At 41.7% G+C, this 15,213-nt stretch overlaps 1 protein-coding gene across 8 annotated transcripts in view; it reads left to right on the forward strand.

Annotated features, from left to right (window-relative positions):
• Window positions 1-1,200: 1,200 nt before the first annotated feature.
• The window catches only part of LOC112655455 (phosphatidylcholine transfer protein-like), a 57,725-nt gene continuing 43,712 nt past the window's right edge, over window positions 1,201-15,213 (forward strand). For 3 of the 8 annotated variants that reach the window (XR_007412945.1, XR_007412947.1, XR_007412946.1), the window contains exon 1: window positions 1,202-1,425. Coding sequence is in view for 4 of the 8 variants with exons in the window: in XM_049114107.1 (XP_048970064.1) it covers window positions 1,282-1,425 (144 nt within the window). In the remaining 4 variants the exon portion in view is untranslated. Of the gene's footprint in view, window positions 1,426-7,566; window positions 7,708-15,213 lie in introns of those variants that run through there. The other 5 variants (XM_049114107.1, XM_025440572.3, XR_007412948.1 and 2 more) reach the window with 5 other exon arrangements.

The raw sequence follows: 15,213 nt of genomic DNA on the forward strand, positions 1-15,213 counted from the left end.
ACTTCCTCAATTCTAACTGGTTGCACGATGTTTAGCCCATTTTACAGACTAGGAAATACGAGATTTCGCAGTTTATTGGCACCCATGTAGTGTTACATTGTTTAAACTACCTACTTGGGGATCCCTGGGTGGCGCAGCGGTTTGGCGCCTGCCTTTGGCCCAGGGCGCGATCCTGGAGACCCAGGATCGAATCCCATGTCGGGCTCCCGGTGCATGGAGCCTGCTTCTCCCTCTGCCTGTGTCTCTGCCTCTCTCTCTCTCTCTCTCTGTGACTATCATAAATAAATAAAAAAATTAAAAAAAAATAAACTACCTACTTTATTCAAAACCAAAGATAGTGTGCTGGTAGGACAGAAAGTAATACCCAAAGGACCTGCGGGAACCAGATGAACTTCGAGTTACTCAGAGATCTAAATTATGCAAAATGCAGAAATCCTGGGTAGAAATCATGACCCATTCAGTTCATCCTTCACCCTCCAGTGTGGTAAATTACCTTATAGATGCATTATGGATTAGGTTATTTAATCCTTTTTGTGCCATAGACCCCTTCTTGCAATAATTTTTTTAAAAGATCTTATTTATTCATTCATGAGAGACACACACAAAGAGGCAAAGACATAGGCAGAGGGAAAAGCTCCCTGCAGGGAACCTGTTGTGGGACTATCCCAGGACCCTGGGATCACAACCTAAGCTGAAGGCAGATGTTCAACCACCGAACCACCCAGGGGCCTCTTGGAACAATATTTTTAAACTCATAAGAGAATAGAAATGGCACTGGAATAGCTTTCACTTCTAGTATCTGACTCCTGAGATTATCAAGCATACCTGTGCTGTCCATCTCTCCTACCAAGAGGACCCCTGGCCTCAGAGTTTTCTCCAGCATTCTGTAGAGATGGTAAAGGAGGGACACCCAAGCAGGTTTGGAAGATATGGGGGTGGGGAGGAGTATGAGATGGGCTACAGAGAGGTTTCTGAGATCGTATTAGTTTTTAACATTTTCCTTCTGTCTAGATGCCTCCTCAGTTTCCCTGTCCCTCCATCTTCCCCCAGATCAAGTCCAGTTTTTTTCTGGTTTTATTTATTTCTATCCCCGCCTTCTCTTGCTCAGCCCCGCCTATGTCTCTGGGCCCCACCCCCCGTAGCCACGCCTTCCATTAGTCCTTTAGGGCCCTATCACTCCTCAGTTCCCTGCCAATCACGCTGGACACCCTCTAGGCCCGCCCTCAAACTCACGGAGGGGGCTGCCTCCTCCCCAGGCAGAAGTGTGGTGGCTGTGGAAGGATGGAGGGTGCGGCTGGTGGTAGCTTCTCCGATGACCAGTTCTGGGAGGTCTGCATGGAGCTGCAGCGGTTCCAGCTGGTCGGGGCCAACTGGGAGCTGATGGTGGAGGCCCAAGGCATCTGCGTCTACAGGCGCCTGGATGAGGTAGCAGCTGTATGGCTGGAAGACCTGGGGCTGATACTCAACAGGGCCAAACTCCCTAGGGGAATGCTGGGCTGTGGCCTTGGTAGTTGGGTCAGAGTTGGCCTTGTGGAGCTGGGAGAAGCAAGACAGGAGCAGTGCCTGCAGCTGACTTAGCCCATGCTTTGAGAAGCAATTGGAATACAGCTTCAGGTCTGAGGCCCCTAGTGGCAGTGGTTTGTTGGCAGTTAAGAATAGGGTTAAAACTTGGGTAGGCTGAGTCTTGGCCCTATGCCTGCAAGGGACGTAGATCCCCCTCCCGGTGGGTGCCACTTGTATGTGTGTGTGTGTTGGTGGGGTGGGGAGAACCTTAGGATTTGCATACAAGTGGAAAAGAGACTGGACTTTTCAGAGACTAGGGGTGCAGGATGATAGCGTGAGTGTGGAGTGGTGAGCCTGAGAAGGGAGCTACTATCATCTCAGGCTTGGGCTTCTTTTCCAGGCTGCCCCCTTTGTAATTTACTTACTAATTTAGTCCAAAGCTTTAGGCAGAAAGATAACCAACTCCATTCCTCCCCCCGCCCTCTAAGTTATTAGCAAGTCTCCAGGTGCTCCTGGAACCAGGTAGCTACCCAAGTGGACGGATTGCGTTGCCCCTAAGGTCTGTCATCATCTACACTGTGTGATAGCAGCTGCATGGCACACAGGTTAAAAGGTCACCATTAGGCACAGTAAGTGAAATCGGGGTTTCCTGGCAGAGGACCAGAGTATTATACTGTAGAGTAGGGAGGCACTCAGAACCTGTGTGTAGCAGGGCCCCTGAGTGTGACAAGATGACCAGGAAGCTCACAGCCCAGAAGAGGCAGAAATAATTTCTGAGTGAGGTTTCAAATGTTGTCTCTGTGCAAGAATGGACATTATTTCAGACAAAATCCTTTATTCTTCTCTCTGACTGTTCCATTTTTCCTTACCGGCCACATCAGGCGTTGGCCAAGTTTTGTTAGTTGGTTGTTACTTTGGGTGGCACCTCTCACCTAGAATGGCAGTGACCTCTTTAACTGGCCTCCTGGCCTTCCATCTCTCTGAGCCCTTCCTTTCTACATGTTGCAGTCTGATCAAACACCTGAACGGGAGGCTTTGGTCTTACCCTCTCCTTTCAGTGGCACTGTCGGTTGCAGATTAATGCTAAGAATAACTAGGGTCATAGCGCACACATTGCATGCCTTATATGCCAGGCACTGTTCAAGTGCTTCACAGGCGCTGATTTACTCAACCCTCATGCCAGTCTTGTTTTTTATATTTTATTTTATTTAAATTCAAGAATGAATGAATGAATGAATAATAATAAGTAAATAAATAAATTCAAGTTGGTAACACATAGTGTAGTGTTGGTTTTAGGAGTAGTGCTTCATCACTCATAGGACACCCAGTGCTCTTCCCAAGTGCCCTCCTCAATACCCGTCAGTTATTAAGCCCATCCCCACACACAGTGGTCTTCAGAATAGTTTCCACCCCTACTAACCCCTTTAACAAACTTCAGTTTGTTCTCTCAATTATAGAATCTCTTATGGTTTGCCTCCCTCTGTTTTTATCTAATTTTTTCTTTCCCTCCCCTTTGTTCATCTGTCTTGTGTCTTAAATTCTGCATGAGTGAAATCATGATATAGGTCTTTCTCTGACTTATTTTGCTTAGCATAATACCCTCTAGTTCCATCCACATTGTTGCAAATGGCAAGATTTCATTCTTTTTTGATGCCTGAGTAATAGTCCGTATACACACACACACACACACACACACACACACACACCCCACATCATTTTTGTCCATTCATCAGTCGATGGACATTTGGACTCTTTCCATATTTTGGCTATTGTGGATTATGCTGCTAGGAATATGGGGCTGGATGTGCCCCTTCCAGTCAGCACTTTTTTATCCTTCGGGTAAATATCTAGTAGTCTCATGTCAGTCTTAATGTAAGATACTGTAATTAGCACCTTTTTACCCATACGAAAGTGAGTATGGGGAAAGGTTAAGTTGATTGCTGAAGGTTTGAATTGGGATCAGAGCTCCCCTGTGCTCTTCCAGACCTGTGCCAGCAGTAGGCTCCTGCATTCCCTCTCTGAAGGAAGGCAGATGCTGCTGGGCAGGCTACAGATGTTTCCCAACTTATGGTTGGTTTATATCCTGATAACCCCATCATAAGTTGAAAATATCATAAGTCACAAATGCCTTTAATACACCTCACTTACTGAACGTCATAGCTTAGCCTCCCTGATCTTCACTGCGCTCAGAATGGTTTCATAAGCTGACAGTTGGGCAAAATCATCTAACACTATGCGTTTAATACTAACATGTTGAACATCATGTAATTTATTGGGTGGTGAACTAAAAATGAAAAAGAGAATGATCATTTGGGTGCAGAATAGTAATAAGTGTGTCAGTTATTTGCCCTGTGGCTCCCTGCCCTGCCCAGCATCAGGGGAACATACTGTACCACGTATCACTAGCCCAGGAAAGATCAAAATTCAAAGTACAGTTTCTACTGAATACCTGTTGATTTTGTGCCTTTGTAAGGTTGAAAAATTATAAGTTGTATTGTCATAAGTTGTTTATCCTGTGTGCTGAACTGGTTTGGTCCCAACTTCCATTTCTAGCTTTATCTCCCACGACTCCTCTGCGTACCCCTGTCCTGTCCTCTAGCCAAGCCGGACCACTCTACCCTGTACCTCTCCAGTGGGCCTGTGCTTTTGTGCTCTGTGCCTGTGAGCTGAGACAGTGACTGGCTTTGTACTGAGTATTGTTTCCATCGTGTAGTGTTATGTAGCAGGCCCATTTCCCTCTGCTGGGGAGGACATGAGTGGTCTTCAGAATAGTTTCCACCCGTACTAACCACACTATTGTCTTATTTCAACCTGTCGTAGGGAGGAAGGCAGTCATGGTACACTGATGTAAATTACAGGTGCTCCCAGATAACCTCTCTAAGTTTAAAAGGCCATGGGATTCCAGTAGGTGTACCCTTGAGCCTCAGCAGCTAGGATGCAGGACCATCCATAGCCCCTTTGACGTTCATCTGTATTAAAATGTCAAGAGGCCCTATTGGGTCAGGGTATGAACCCTTTCTTAGAACTCTTATTGGGTTCTAGCTTTTTCCAGCTTTATTTCCAGCATTATTTGTTGAAGCCTCATTTTCTTTCCAGGTTGACTCCCATGTTTTACCTTCCTCCTGGAAGAGAGGTCCCTCAAATTTCTAGTTAGTAAATCTTTTCATCTGAATACCACACCTTATCAAAAGTGAACTCACCTTGTCCCACTCTCTGAGTAGACCTGCACCTATCTGCCTCAAAGCCCTTGATCTGTTTTGTGGGCCAGTGGTGTTCAATTCACCCTGCATGTGACCGTTATGTATCTTTTCTTCCACGCTCCCAAACCCTTTACCCACGAGTGCATATGGCCTTGGGTCCCCAGGTCCCCAACTGAGGGTCAGACCAGAAGACAATGGCCCCTCTGAAAATGTTCATCTTGATAACCTACCTGACCATTGCTGCTGGTGAGTCTAGGTGAGCGGTCTTTGCAGTCTTTGCTTTCTGGCTTTTGAAACTCCAACAACTGGTGTAATCAGAGTGGACCCTTTCCTGTTGAAGGGCCACTGGAAGGTCCCATTGATCCATGTAACTTTCAAAGGTGCTGCATTAAGGCTTTTGCCTTAAGCCTATCAACATCTGCTTCATTCATCCTATTTCTTAATACCATGTAAAGATTTCCTCTGTATTGAGATGAGTCCCCACCTCTGATTTTTCTTGGCATCTGTAAGACCCACAAGGAAACTGAGACAGGTTATTTGGTAAGTCTTCCTGGATTGCTTGAACTTTGCAGCAGTAAGTTTACATGTAGTGCCCCTATGAAAGGGACCTCTCTTTTTTTTTTTTTTTTTTGTAAAGATTTTATTTATTTATTCATGACACACACAGAGAGGCAGAGACATAGACAGAAGGAGAAGGAGGCTCCCTGCAGGGAGCCCAATGCAGGACTCAATCTCAGGACCCTGGGATCATGACCTGAGCCAAAGGCAGATGCTCAGCCACTGACCCACCCAGGCATCCTGAAAGGGAACCTCTATCAGAGTCTTTACCATGACTTGGGTAAGGAGCATATTTTCTAGGTGAATATCCCTATTATTATAAAGCCAGTCCAAGATCTACATTGATTGATTGATTGATTGATTGATTTAAAAGATTTTATTTATTTTTTCATGAGAGACATAGAGAGAGAGAGAGAGACAGAGAGAGACAGAGACACAGGCAGAGGGAGAGGCAGGCTCCACGGAGCCCAACATGGACTCGATCCCAGGTGCCCAGGTCTCCTGGGCTGAAGGTGGTGCTAAACCACTGAGCCACTGGAGCTGCCCCAACATCTGGATTTATATAGTCATTTATGTTGGTCCATCATGAGCTCTGATGATGATCTATTGCCTGTTTTGAATAGGTTGAAGTAAGTATAGAGGAATTTGAGTTCTCCACTGTAACAAATTACATTTTAAAATTTGAAAAATATTGTCAACTTTTTTTTAGTAGATAAATAATCCTGAATCATGTTCTTGACAGATTGCCACTTTTAATATACAGTATTTTGATACTTTTTAATTTCCTTTTTCCTATGAAATCACAGAATTTTTGGACTTTGAAAGTGTCTCTGAAACCATTCTGGCCAATACCATCATCTTTTCTGTTCGCTTCTTTTTACTCCCTTTGCCTGCTCTGTTTCCATTCTCTCTTCTCTTTTTCCTCTGAAGGTAGTAATGTTAATAACTTACCTTTACATGATAATTTAACTTACAAAATGCTGTCCAATATCAGTTTCTTTTATGCCTGTAAACCAGTCTGGAAGATGGGTAGGGACAAGATTATTTTCCTATTTTTCAGATGGAACTATGACCCAGACTTGTGAAGTGAGCCACACAAAACCTCATAACTAGTAACTATACATGAACTAGCTTCGATAAGCTCAGCACCAAATATACAGCTTGCTTCAAGGCAAGAACTACTTTCTCTTTCTGGAGAGTAAGGAAAACTAGCCCAGAGCTGCCACTGGTATGGCGAGAACTTGGATTTTGGAGGCACATAGTCCTGGATTAAAATCTCCATTCTGTCCACTGTCATTCATTTTTTCATCCAGGGAATATTCATCAAATGCCTCCCATGTGCTGTCACCCTCACAGGCACTCGGGATAAGCCGTGAACAGGAAGATGCAGATGCACCTACTGTTTCAAAAGTGAATGAGTTCTTGAAGAATGAATGACATTCCCTGATGAGAATAATCCATAGTATATAATGAGATGTTGGGTGAAAAATGCTCTGAAGAAAGTAAAGTGGGATGAAGGGATAGAGAAAGGGAATGGCAGTGGTGGCCAGGGGTGATGTGGTATGTTTTAGATAAGGGAAGCTGGAGAGCCCCTCTGCAGAGAGAACATTTGAGCGGAGATAGAAATGAAGTGCAAGGTGGCATCATGCAAGTTTCTGGAGGAGGAATGTACCAGAGAGGGTTTTCAAAGCCCAAGTTCATTAGGGTCATTGGGGAACTATCCTCATTTAGACTAGGTAAATAGTAGTCTGAGATTATCTGGTTTGCCTTGAGCTCATAACATTTTATTTTATTTATTTTTTTTTTAATTTTTTTTTTTTCATAACATTTTAAAATGAATGTCTGGCACTGTGAGAAGGGACTGCCTGTATTGTGCCTTTGTCTTGTAATAGGGTCTTGTAATCATTGAGCTTGGTGAGGAGCAGGCAGTTCTTCTTAGGGACTGTTCTTTTCAATGCTGTGCACCTACTGAAATGCAAAAGTATTGCACTTGTAAGAAATTGCACTTTTGCCAGGCTGAGGAAAGAGGAAGTTTCGTTTTAGGAGGGAGACAGAGATTTAACTCACACAAAAACAGATGTACCTCAGTGGATGAATAGTTCCAGTAGCAATCCCACAGGTGAGATCATAATCCGATTTGCATCATCAGTGTCTTCACTTAGATACAGGACTGTTCTGCCCCCTTCTCTCATCCTTCTGCCTCTCTCCTGAGGGAGGGGTAGTTACCAACATGAGTGATAGAACAATTATTGAACCTGGGGCACTTATCAAGCCATGTTTTACTAGTGGTCAGGGCCACTACATCTGAATCCTGAGCACCCATGTATGGCACCCTTCTACCTTCTACAGACAGGAGGCCAGCTCTTATGCTGTCTAGCTCATGCTCTCTGTTGCTCCTTTTCCATCTTCCTGAGCACACAACTGGATGGATACATTAGAGCCTCAGGTCTTCTCCTCCTCTCTTCTCTCTCAGGATATGCATGTGTTGTGAGGCTGGATGGAATGTTGGTTCCAAGAATTAAGTTGGGGTGAATGAGGTGAGAGGGGTGAGTAGGAGTCTCCACTTCTGTCTCTAGGTATAAGCCATGCTTCATGCCCTCACTCTGTCTCTACTGAATTCCTACATGGGGATCACGGGAGGTGACTATTAATAAAGCAAAACCCCAATTTTCATTGGGCTAGGGGGCCCTTTGAGAGGATAAATGACTTGTCAGCAAGGATTGGGCATTTGAGATTCTTGGATACAATACCATAACATTACCAGGGTGAACCAGGGGCTGCACTTGAAACAATGCTGAGTGGAATATGGGTCCTGTGTGGTCTTCCAACCTGCTGTTGACATCAGTGCCTACCACCTCTGTGTGGAAAGAGAATTCTAGTGGACCCTCCAATGGGAATAGTGTGTTACTTCCCAAGCTCACTGTCCCCTGACATTATTTTGTGAGGCTGTTTCATCCTTCAAATGAATATATTCTTGTAAGAAAAGGAGAGTCTGTGCAACTCTGAATCTTTGAATGTTAGCCTGTGCCTTTTAATGTGCGTTTAAGACCCAGAAAAGCTTAGAGGTAGACCTAACAACCTCATCTTGCCATTTACTTTAGGAAAGACACCTTTCTATAGCTACCTTTGGGTTAATGGAAAGAAAACTGCAAAATATTTGTTCATGTACTCATTCACGCAGTCTTTAGGACTTATCGTGTGCCTGTCACTATGTAAGCCCTGGTGATACCTAATGAATAAGACAGGGATCATACCTTTGAGAAGCTTTAAGACAATAAAACAGCCCTTTTTATGTTATGTAGATCTCCCTGACCTATATCATTTTTTTCTCTGTTTGAACATCTTTTAACATTTCTTCCAGAGCTTAGGTCTCTGCTGATGAATTTCTTCAGTTTTTATTTGCCTGAAAAACTATTATTTCTCCTTCCCTTTTGAAGGATAGTTTCACTGGATATGGAATTCCTGGTTGGTGGCTTTTTTCTTTCAACATACTATATATTTTACTCCACTCTCTCTTCGTATGAATTGTTTCTAATGAGATGCCTGGTGTAATCCACATATGTTACTCTAGAGGTCGATTGTCTCTTTTTCTTTTCTGAGTTTGAATAGGATACATTTAAGGCTTTTGGTATTTATTGGTATGGTGTGCTTCAGATTGGCAGATTTACTTTGAAGGGTGGTCTGAAGGGTCCCTGGATGGCTTAGTGATTGAGTGTCTGCCTTTGGCTCAGGTCGTGATCCCAGGGCTTTGGGATCAAGTCCCGTATCAGGCTTCCTGCAGGGAACCTGCTTCTCCCTCTGCCTATGTTTCTGCTTCTCTCTCTCTGTGTCTCTCATAAATAAATAAATAAAATCTTAAAAAAAAATGAAGGGTGAGCTGAGCCTATATGGTAAACAGCACATGACTGAAGAAGGGATATAAATATGAATCCCATGACACAAAGCTTCCTCTCTCATGTGTCATTGCAATAAGTTTCTGTAGCAATTCAGAATTGCCCTATGTGGTATGTTTTGGAAGTGGTGGTGGCAGTGGTCTCAAGCGGGAATCACCAGACTGTTTCTCTAAAGGGCCAACTAGTAAATATTTGACTCTTTGTGGGCCAAGTTTCAAAATGGAAGATACTATGTGGTGCTTATAGAACCACTTAGAAAAGTAAAAACAATCCTTAGCCTATGGACTGTTCAAAGATAACCAGTGTGACAAATCTGGCGACTCCCAGTCTAAAGTATCTTTTTGATGCCTAGCTGCTCTGTGATTTTAGGACTTTTGAGCCGGAGACCCTAGCTGGGTTTTCTGTTTCCTCATCTACAAACTGGAGATAATTCCTGTCCTGACAAATTTGCATGAGGATCCAATGAGAGGATACAATTTGCAGCACTCAGTAAAGAAAATGGTTTTTGTTGTGAGCCATAGTTGAGTATATATATCCCATCCAGTATACCCACAAGGGGCCTGGTTTCTACCTGTTGTCCTGGTGAAAATTCTTATCACATCCCTTTCACTCTCAAAAGTGTTCTGGCTGGAATGATAAATTATATGCTTACCCTCACTATAACTATATGCACTTCAACAGGTTTTTATTTATCCAATGATGTTTGGAGAGGTCAGCGACATTTTGGAGGCAGGCCACAGATTACTGGCTTCAAGGCCAGGTTCTGTGATCATGAGCTACATGACTTTAGGTGAGTTTCACAGCTTATTTTTTATTTTAACTGCTTTATTGAGGTAGCATTTGTATAGCATAATATTTGCATATCATAAGTGTACCATTCATAAATTTTATAAATTTATGGAGTTGTGCAAACTTCATGCAGTCTAATTTTAGAACATTGGTGATACACCCAAAAGAAACTTCTTGGCTATTTACAGTTGTTCCCTGTTTCTATTCTCAGTCCCAAACATCCACAAATCTTCTTCCTGTCTGTTGACTTGCCTTTTCCAGAGATTCCTCAGAACTCCTTTGTGTGTTTCCTTGTCTGAAAAATGGGTTCACTGATGCTCTATATGTCATATTATCATTGTGTGGATTATGTGGGGTAATCTAATATTAGCCCAGTGTTTGGTATTCAGTAAGCACTCAGCAAGTTTTAACTATCGTTATTATTTTATCTAGCTATCTGTAATCATTAGGCATTAAACCTGCTATGTTTTCTGAGAGTAATATAAGATATTATTCAACTGCCTTTTGTCATTCCATCTTGGTAACTATTCCCAGTGGCAGCTGTAGCTTTAATTCTGTCATTAGAGTTGATGCCTTTGGGTTAAAGATGCTTACATTTCATACCATTGGAGTCTGTCACTTGCCATAGAAAGGCTGGAGTTGGTCAGCTTCCACAGTCATAGATTCAGGAGGCTTCTTGTCCCCACTGAGGAATAGGAATGAGCTGTTATGTGAGAGGCTGAGAAAATTCAGCACACACTGAAAGGTACATTGCAGGAGTAGACAAATATGATTCATCAAGGCTGTTATAGTTAGTGATGTCAGTGAAGATGACATCATCAATTGCAGAGACTAAGTGATGCCTTTCTCCAAATCCTGCCGGGGACAGTTATAGGATGTCTCCCAGGGACAGGTAAAGGATTAGTCTTCTGGGGGTGCTGCAACTGTCAAATGCAAACATGATGACATGTTGACATTTCTTACATATAAACACATGAGCTCTTACAGAATTTATCTTATATAGGACCTAGTAGGTGTTCTATTGGCAGTAGTGTTTCTCAAAATATGTTAGCCCTGTGAATGCAATTGAAAATACCATGTCAAGTTCTTTTGTGCATTTGAATCAACTTTGCTGAGAAATATAACAATCTGATGTTTAGACAAGTGAGCCAGTACAATAGAACATCTTGAAAATTAGTGGTATCAGTAGGAAATTGCCCAATCATGCCTCCACCCTCCATTTCTTCATTTATAAAAATGTGGAGATAATGATATGCTAACTTCACAGGATTATTGCAAGTTATTAATCACTAAGCATAGTCCCTGGTTTATGTCAGGTACTCCATAGATGTTAGTTTCTCTTAAAAAATGTACGTTATGTTACAGTTCTGATCCTCAGTTCTTTATCTGGAAAAAGAGGATCATCATACCTACCTTATTAATGAAAGTGATATCTAATATCTGATTGGCACCATGGTGGATGATCTCATTTACTCCTCACAATCATCCCCTTAAGTACACACTCTTATTCAACCCACTTTGCAGCTGTGGAAAGCAAGGCTAGCAGGTAGAAGAGCTTAGACCCTACTGGGTTGTGACTTTGAGCCCATGCTGTAACCTCCAGGAGGTATTTTCTGGTTTGTGAGATGATTCTTTGGAATACTGTATGGAAAGACAGCAAAGCACTAATCATTGGAAGTTGTATTATTCATCCTTTTCCATTTCTGCCTTTCCTCTGCTCTGGATCTGAATCCCTACAGAAGTGGCCTCTAAAACATACCTCCTCTGGTTAGTTGGAGGCCTGTTGGACAAACACACCAAGCTTAGGACCTTAGGGGAGCATCTGAGTGGAAGGTCCATCCTGATGATGCAGGATAGGGGCACTGGCTTGGGGACCAGAAGAAACAGGTTCCTATCCAGGCTTTGCCACCAACAGTGTCATCAGTGGGGCTTTTGGCAAGTCACTGATATCTTTTACATAAAGGTCTAAGGCCCCTTCTGGCCCTAGGATCCTATGTTTTGGGTCTTCTTACCTTAGTCATTTGATTATGGTTTAGAACAGTGGTGTGGGGAAAATCTGCAAAGGTAGAGCCAAAAGGAGACTTTGTGGGAAGTAGAAGGGCCCATGTCACCCTCTTTCTGGCTATGGGACTCAGGCAAGTAATTTAGCCTGTGTGAGCATCATTTCTTCCCATAAAGATGGAGGTAAAACTAACATCTCCATCTCTATCACAGGGCTGTGTTAAGATTACATGAGGTAATGAATATAAAACTGGAAGCTGAACAATTACTAGTATTAATAAAATAATTTATAGCAGGTCAAAGTGATTGGAAAATTTCAAGTACTGAATACACAGCTGTGCAGCGACCACTGCCAGATCACCAAGGGAAGCCTGTTTTAAGCTGAAAAGTCAAGAATAGGTCTACATCTGATTTCTTCTGGAGGCCAAGGATACAGTGGGTCCTAGCAAGTTTATAAGTTTTTGTAATACAATTTATGATGATTTTTGGTAATTATAATTTTTTCTGACTTGGGGAAGGAGGTAGCACTTTCTGTAACAGAATACATGGAGTTGTAAATATGCAAAATTAAATATACTTCCATTTAACGTGGCTATTATCTCTTACCTCTCTTCCCTGACAGTGCATTTTAGCAATGCTTCTGCACTTCTCTACTGGTTTAATGCATTTACTTGCTCCTAAGTCTTACCGGCACTCTTCTGGCAGTCTGCTATTCTACTTTTGAGTAAGAGTGCCAAATAAAAACAAGTCTGGACTTAGTAAGGAGAGACTTTTATTCAAAAGGAATATTGCAGAGTGAGGGGGGAGATTATTGTGATAAGGAGAACACTTGGACCATAAGATCTGTGAGTGTCTCAGGAATTAGGCAAAAAAGAGTTTTTCTTTTTTAGAGACAAGTAAACAAGGCGAGAGACAGTATGGGCAATTGAGATGAAAGGTGGCATGACTGGATAGTAGGTCAGAGAATATTTTACCCTGAGGCCAGTGTGTTTTCAGGAGGGGCTGGATGGTGGCTCAGGCCAATGGTGGGCCAACGTTTAGGGGCCTGAAAGTAGGAGAGAAGCTCAATCAGTTTGGTTTGCAAGCATTTTGTTGCAGTTGATCTGTGGGACAAGTCATGCAGCTGATCATTTATGAGGCACTGAAAGGGAAATTCGGAGGGTCTGTGTCTTTGTCACAGGTAAACAAGGGCAGCATTTGTGAGTCTTAACTCTAAGTCACATGGGGAATGGTGGTTCTTTGCAAGAATCTCTTTTCTAGAGCACAAAGGAGAAGGGAGTTTTTGAATTTTCACTATTTTCCCACATCATAGGACTCAAGTAAAATCACTGTTGGGAATGATTAAGTATCAATTAAGATTGCTTTTAGGGACAAGTAATAGGAAACTGTACTAACAGTGACTCAAAGACAAGTTTATTTTTCTCACTTAACAAGTAGGGCAGAGGTCAGTAGTTGCTGGCAGAGGTATAGCAGATAATGAATGATGCTGGTAAAAGGCTTGGGTCTTTTTACTCTTTCTCCTCATGTTTGTCACAAAATAGCTGCTGCAGCTCCAAACATCCATATTCAAACTGCCTAGGAGACCAGCAAAGTTCACTGTGTACATTGCTACAGAGGTTCTCTTAGCAAGAAAGAAGGTACTGTATGCTATACCAAATCTTTGTTTCTCCTGGTCATTGTATTCTATACAAGATATTTACTCATTCTCTACTACTGATAATTTTTTACTTTATTTTCAAGTGGAGCTTTAGAAAAGTACACACCATGTTTTACAGCATATAAAGAAATGGAGGCATTGTTAGAAATAGTTTTCTGGAGGAGCTTTAGGGAGCCAATCCCCTCTTGAGCCAATCATCACCTATTTAGAATCATTTATTGAAGTACTAGTAATTTTAGAAACATATACAGAGAGTTTATATTTCTGATTTTAAAGAGATCTTACACATCAGTAATAAAAAATTCTCCCCAATCAAGTTAAGTTTCATGCTTTTTCCTATCAAATAGTTTCTAGAAACAATGGTACCCAATCTTGATGAGCTGCTCCTGTGCTACTGGCAAGAGTATAAATTGGTGTTAACTTCTTAAGGTCTTATAAAAAGCATAAAGAATCTTAAAATGGTAATACCCTGTACCCTAAAATTTATCTCTAAGGAAGCTTTCATAATGAAAGAATGAGAATTATGGACCAACTTGGTCCATATGAAATAATAGATTATTCCAGCAATATTTATATTTTTAAAATATTGGAAATGTGTAACTTAAATTAAACTAGGAATTAAACTAGAACTAGAATTAAACTAGGTGTGACCTCTTTATATCTTGTTAAAAATAAGAATACAAGTTGTTTAAGCCATGCTATTCCCATTTTGTAACATATAGAAGTATTTATGTACTTAAATATATCAAATATTAAAATAGGTCCTTGTGGATTATGAAGTTATGTGCCATTTTCATTTATCTTAATCTTTTTTTTGGCATTTTCCATTTGTCCTATTATGAATATTGTTTCTACAATTATAAATAAATTAACTTTATTTTTAAAAAGACAAAAATATGTTTGTTGAGATTCTTTTTAGAGAGAAATAATGCAAAGAAATAATGGGTATAAAAGTGCCTTGATCCCAGAATTTGGGCAGGCTGTTGATGACTTGAACATTTTATTGATAGATGAGGGATGTGTTACCAAGCATTTTGTTCCTCTGGAGTCTTGGCATTTCTCAGTTCTGCCATGAAGGGAGTGTTTGAAGGAAGTTGTAACAATAGTTCATTCTTCTGTATTCACGTAAATCACATCATTCTATTTTTCTCTTCCTAAGGGGGCTTTCTGTTTTTCTTTTCTGTGATATGTATAGGCCTGAGGTCACTAAGGGCAGTAACTAAATTCAGAAGGGAAAGGGAACCAGTTTAAGGAAGCAGTTTGTCTTAATTTATCCAGATAACCAAAGTTACATCATGTAAGCTGAATCATTATCTCAATGCATAATTATCCCTCTTGCTCAGTCAGTGTTTACAGAAAATGGGGCCCCAATATGTTTGAACAAGGAACTAAGAGTCTCTCTTCCACAGTTGATTAGTAAATGAATGGGTATGTATAAACCCTCACTATCTTCCCATATGTGTGAGGGGAGGGGATACAAGGTAGATGTTTCTCCTGACAGTCTGCCCTTCCTTTGGGGTATCCACGGCACAGCTCGAGACGGGTTCAGATCTACTAGTTTGTCATTTGCTGGTTAGAAACCCTTGGTATAAAGTCACATACTTTTTAGCCC

Source organism: Canis lupus, chromosome 9 (genome assembly GCF_003254725.2).
Source record: "Canis lupus dingo isolate Sandy chromosome 9, ASM325472v2, whole genome shotgun sequence".
NCBI classification, from domain to species: Eukaryota; Metazoa; Chordata; class Mammalia; order Carnivora; family Canidae; genus Canis; species Canis lupus.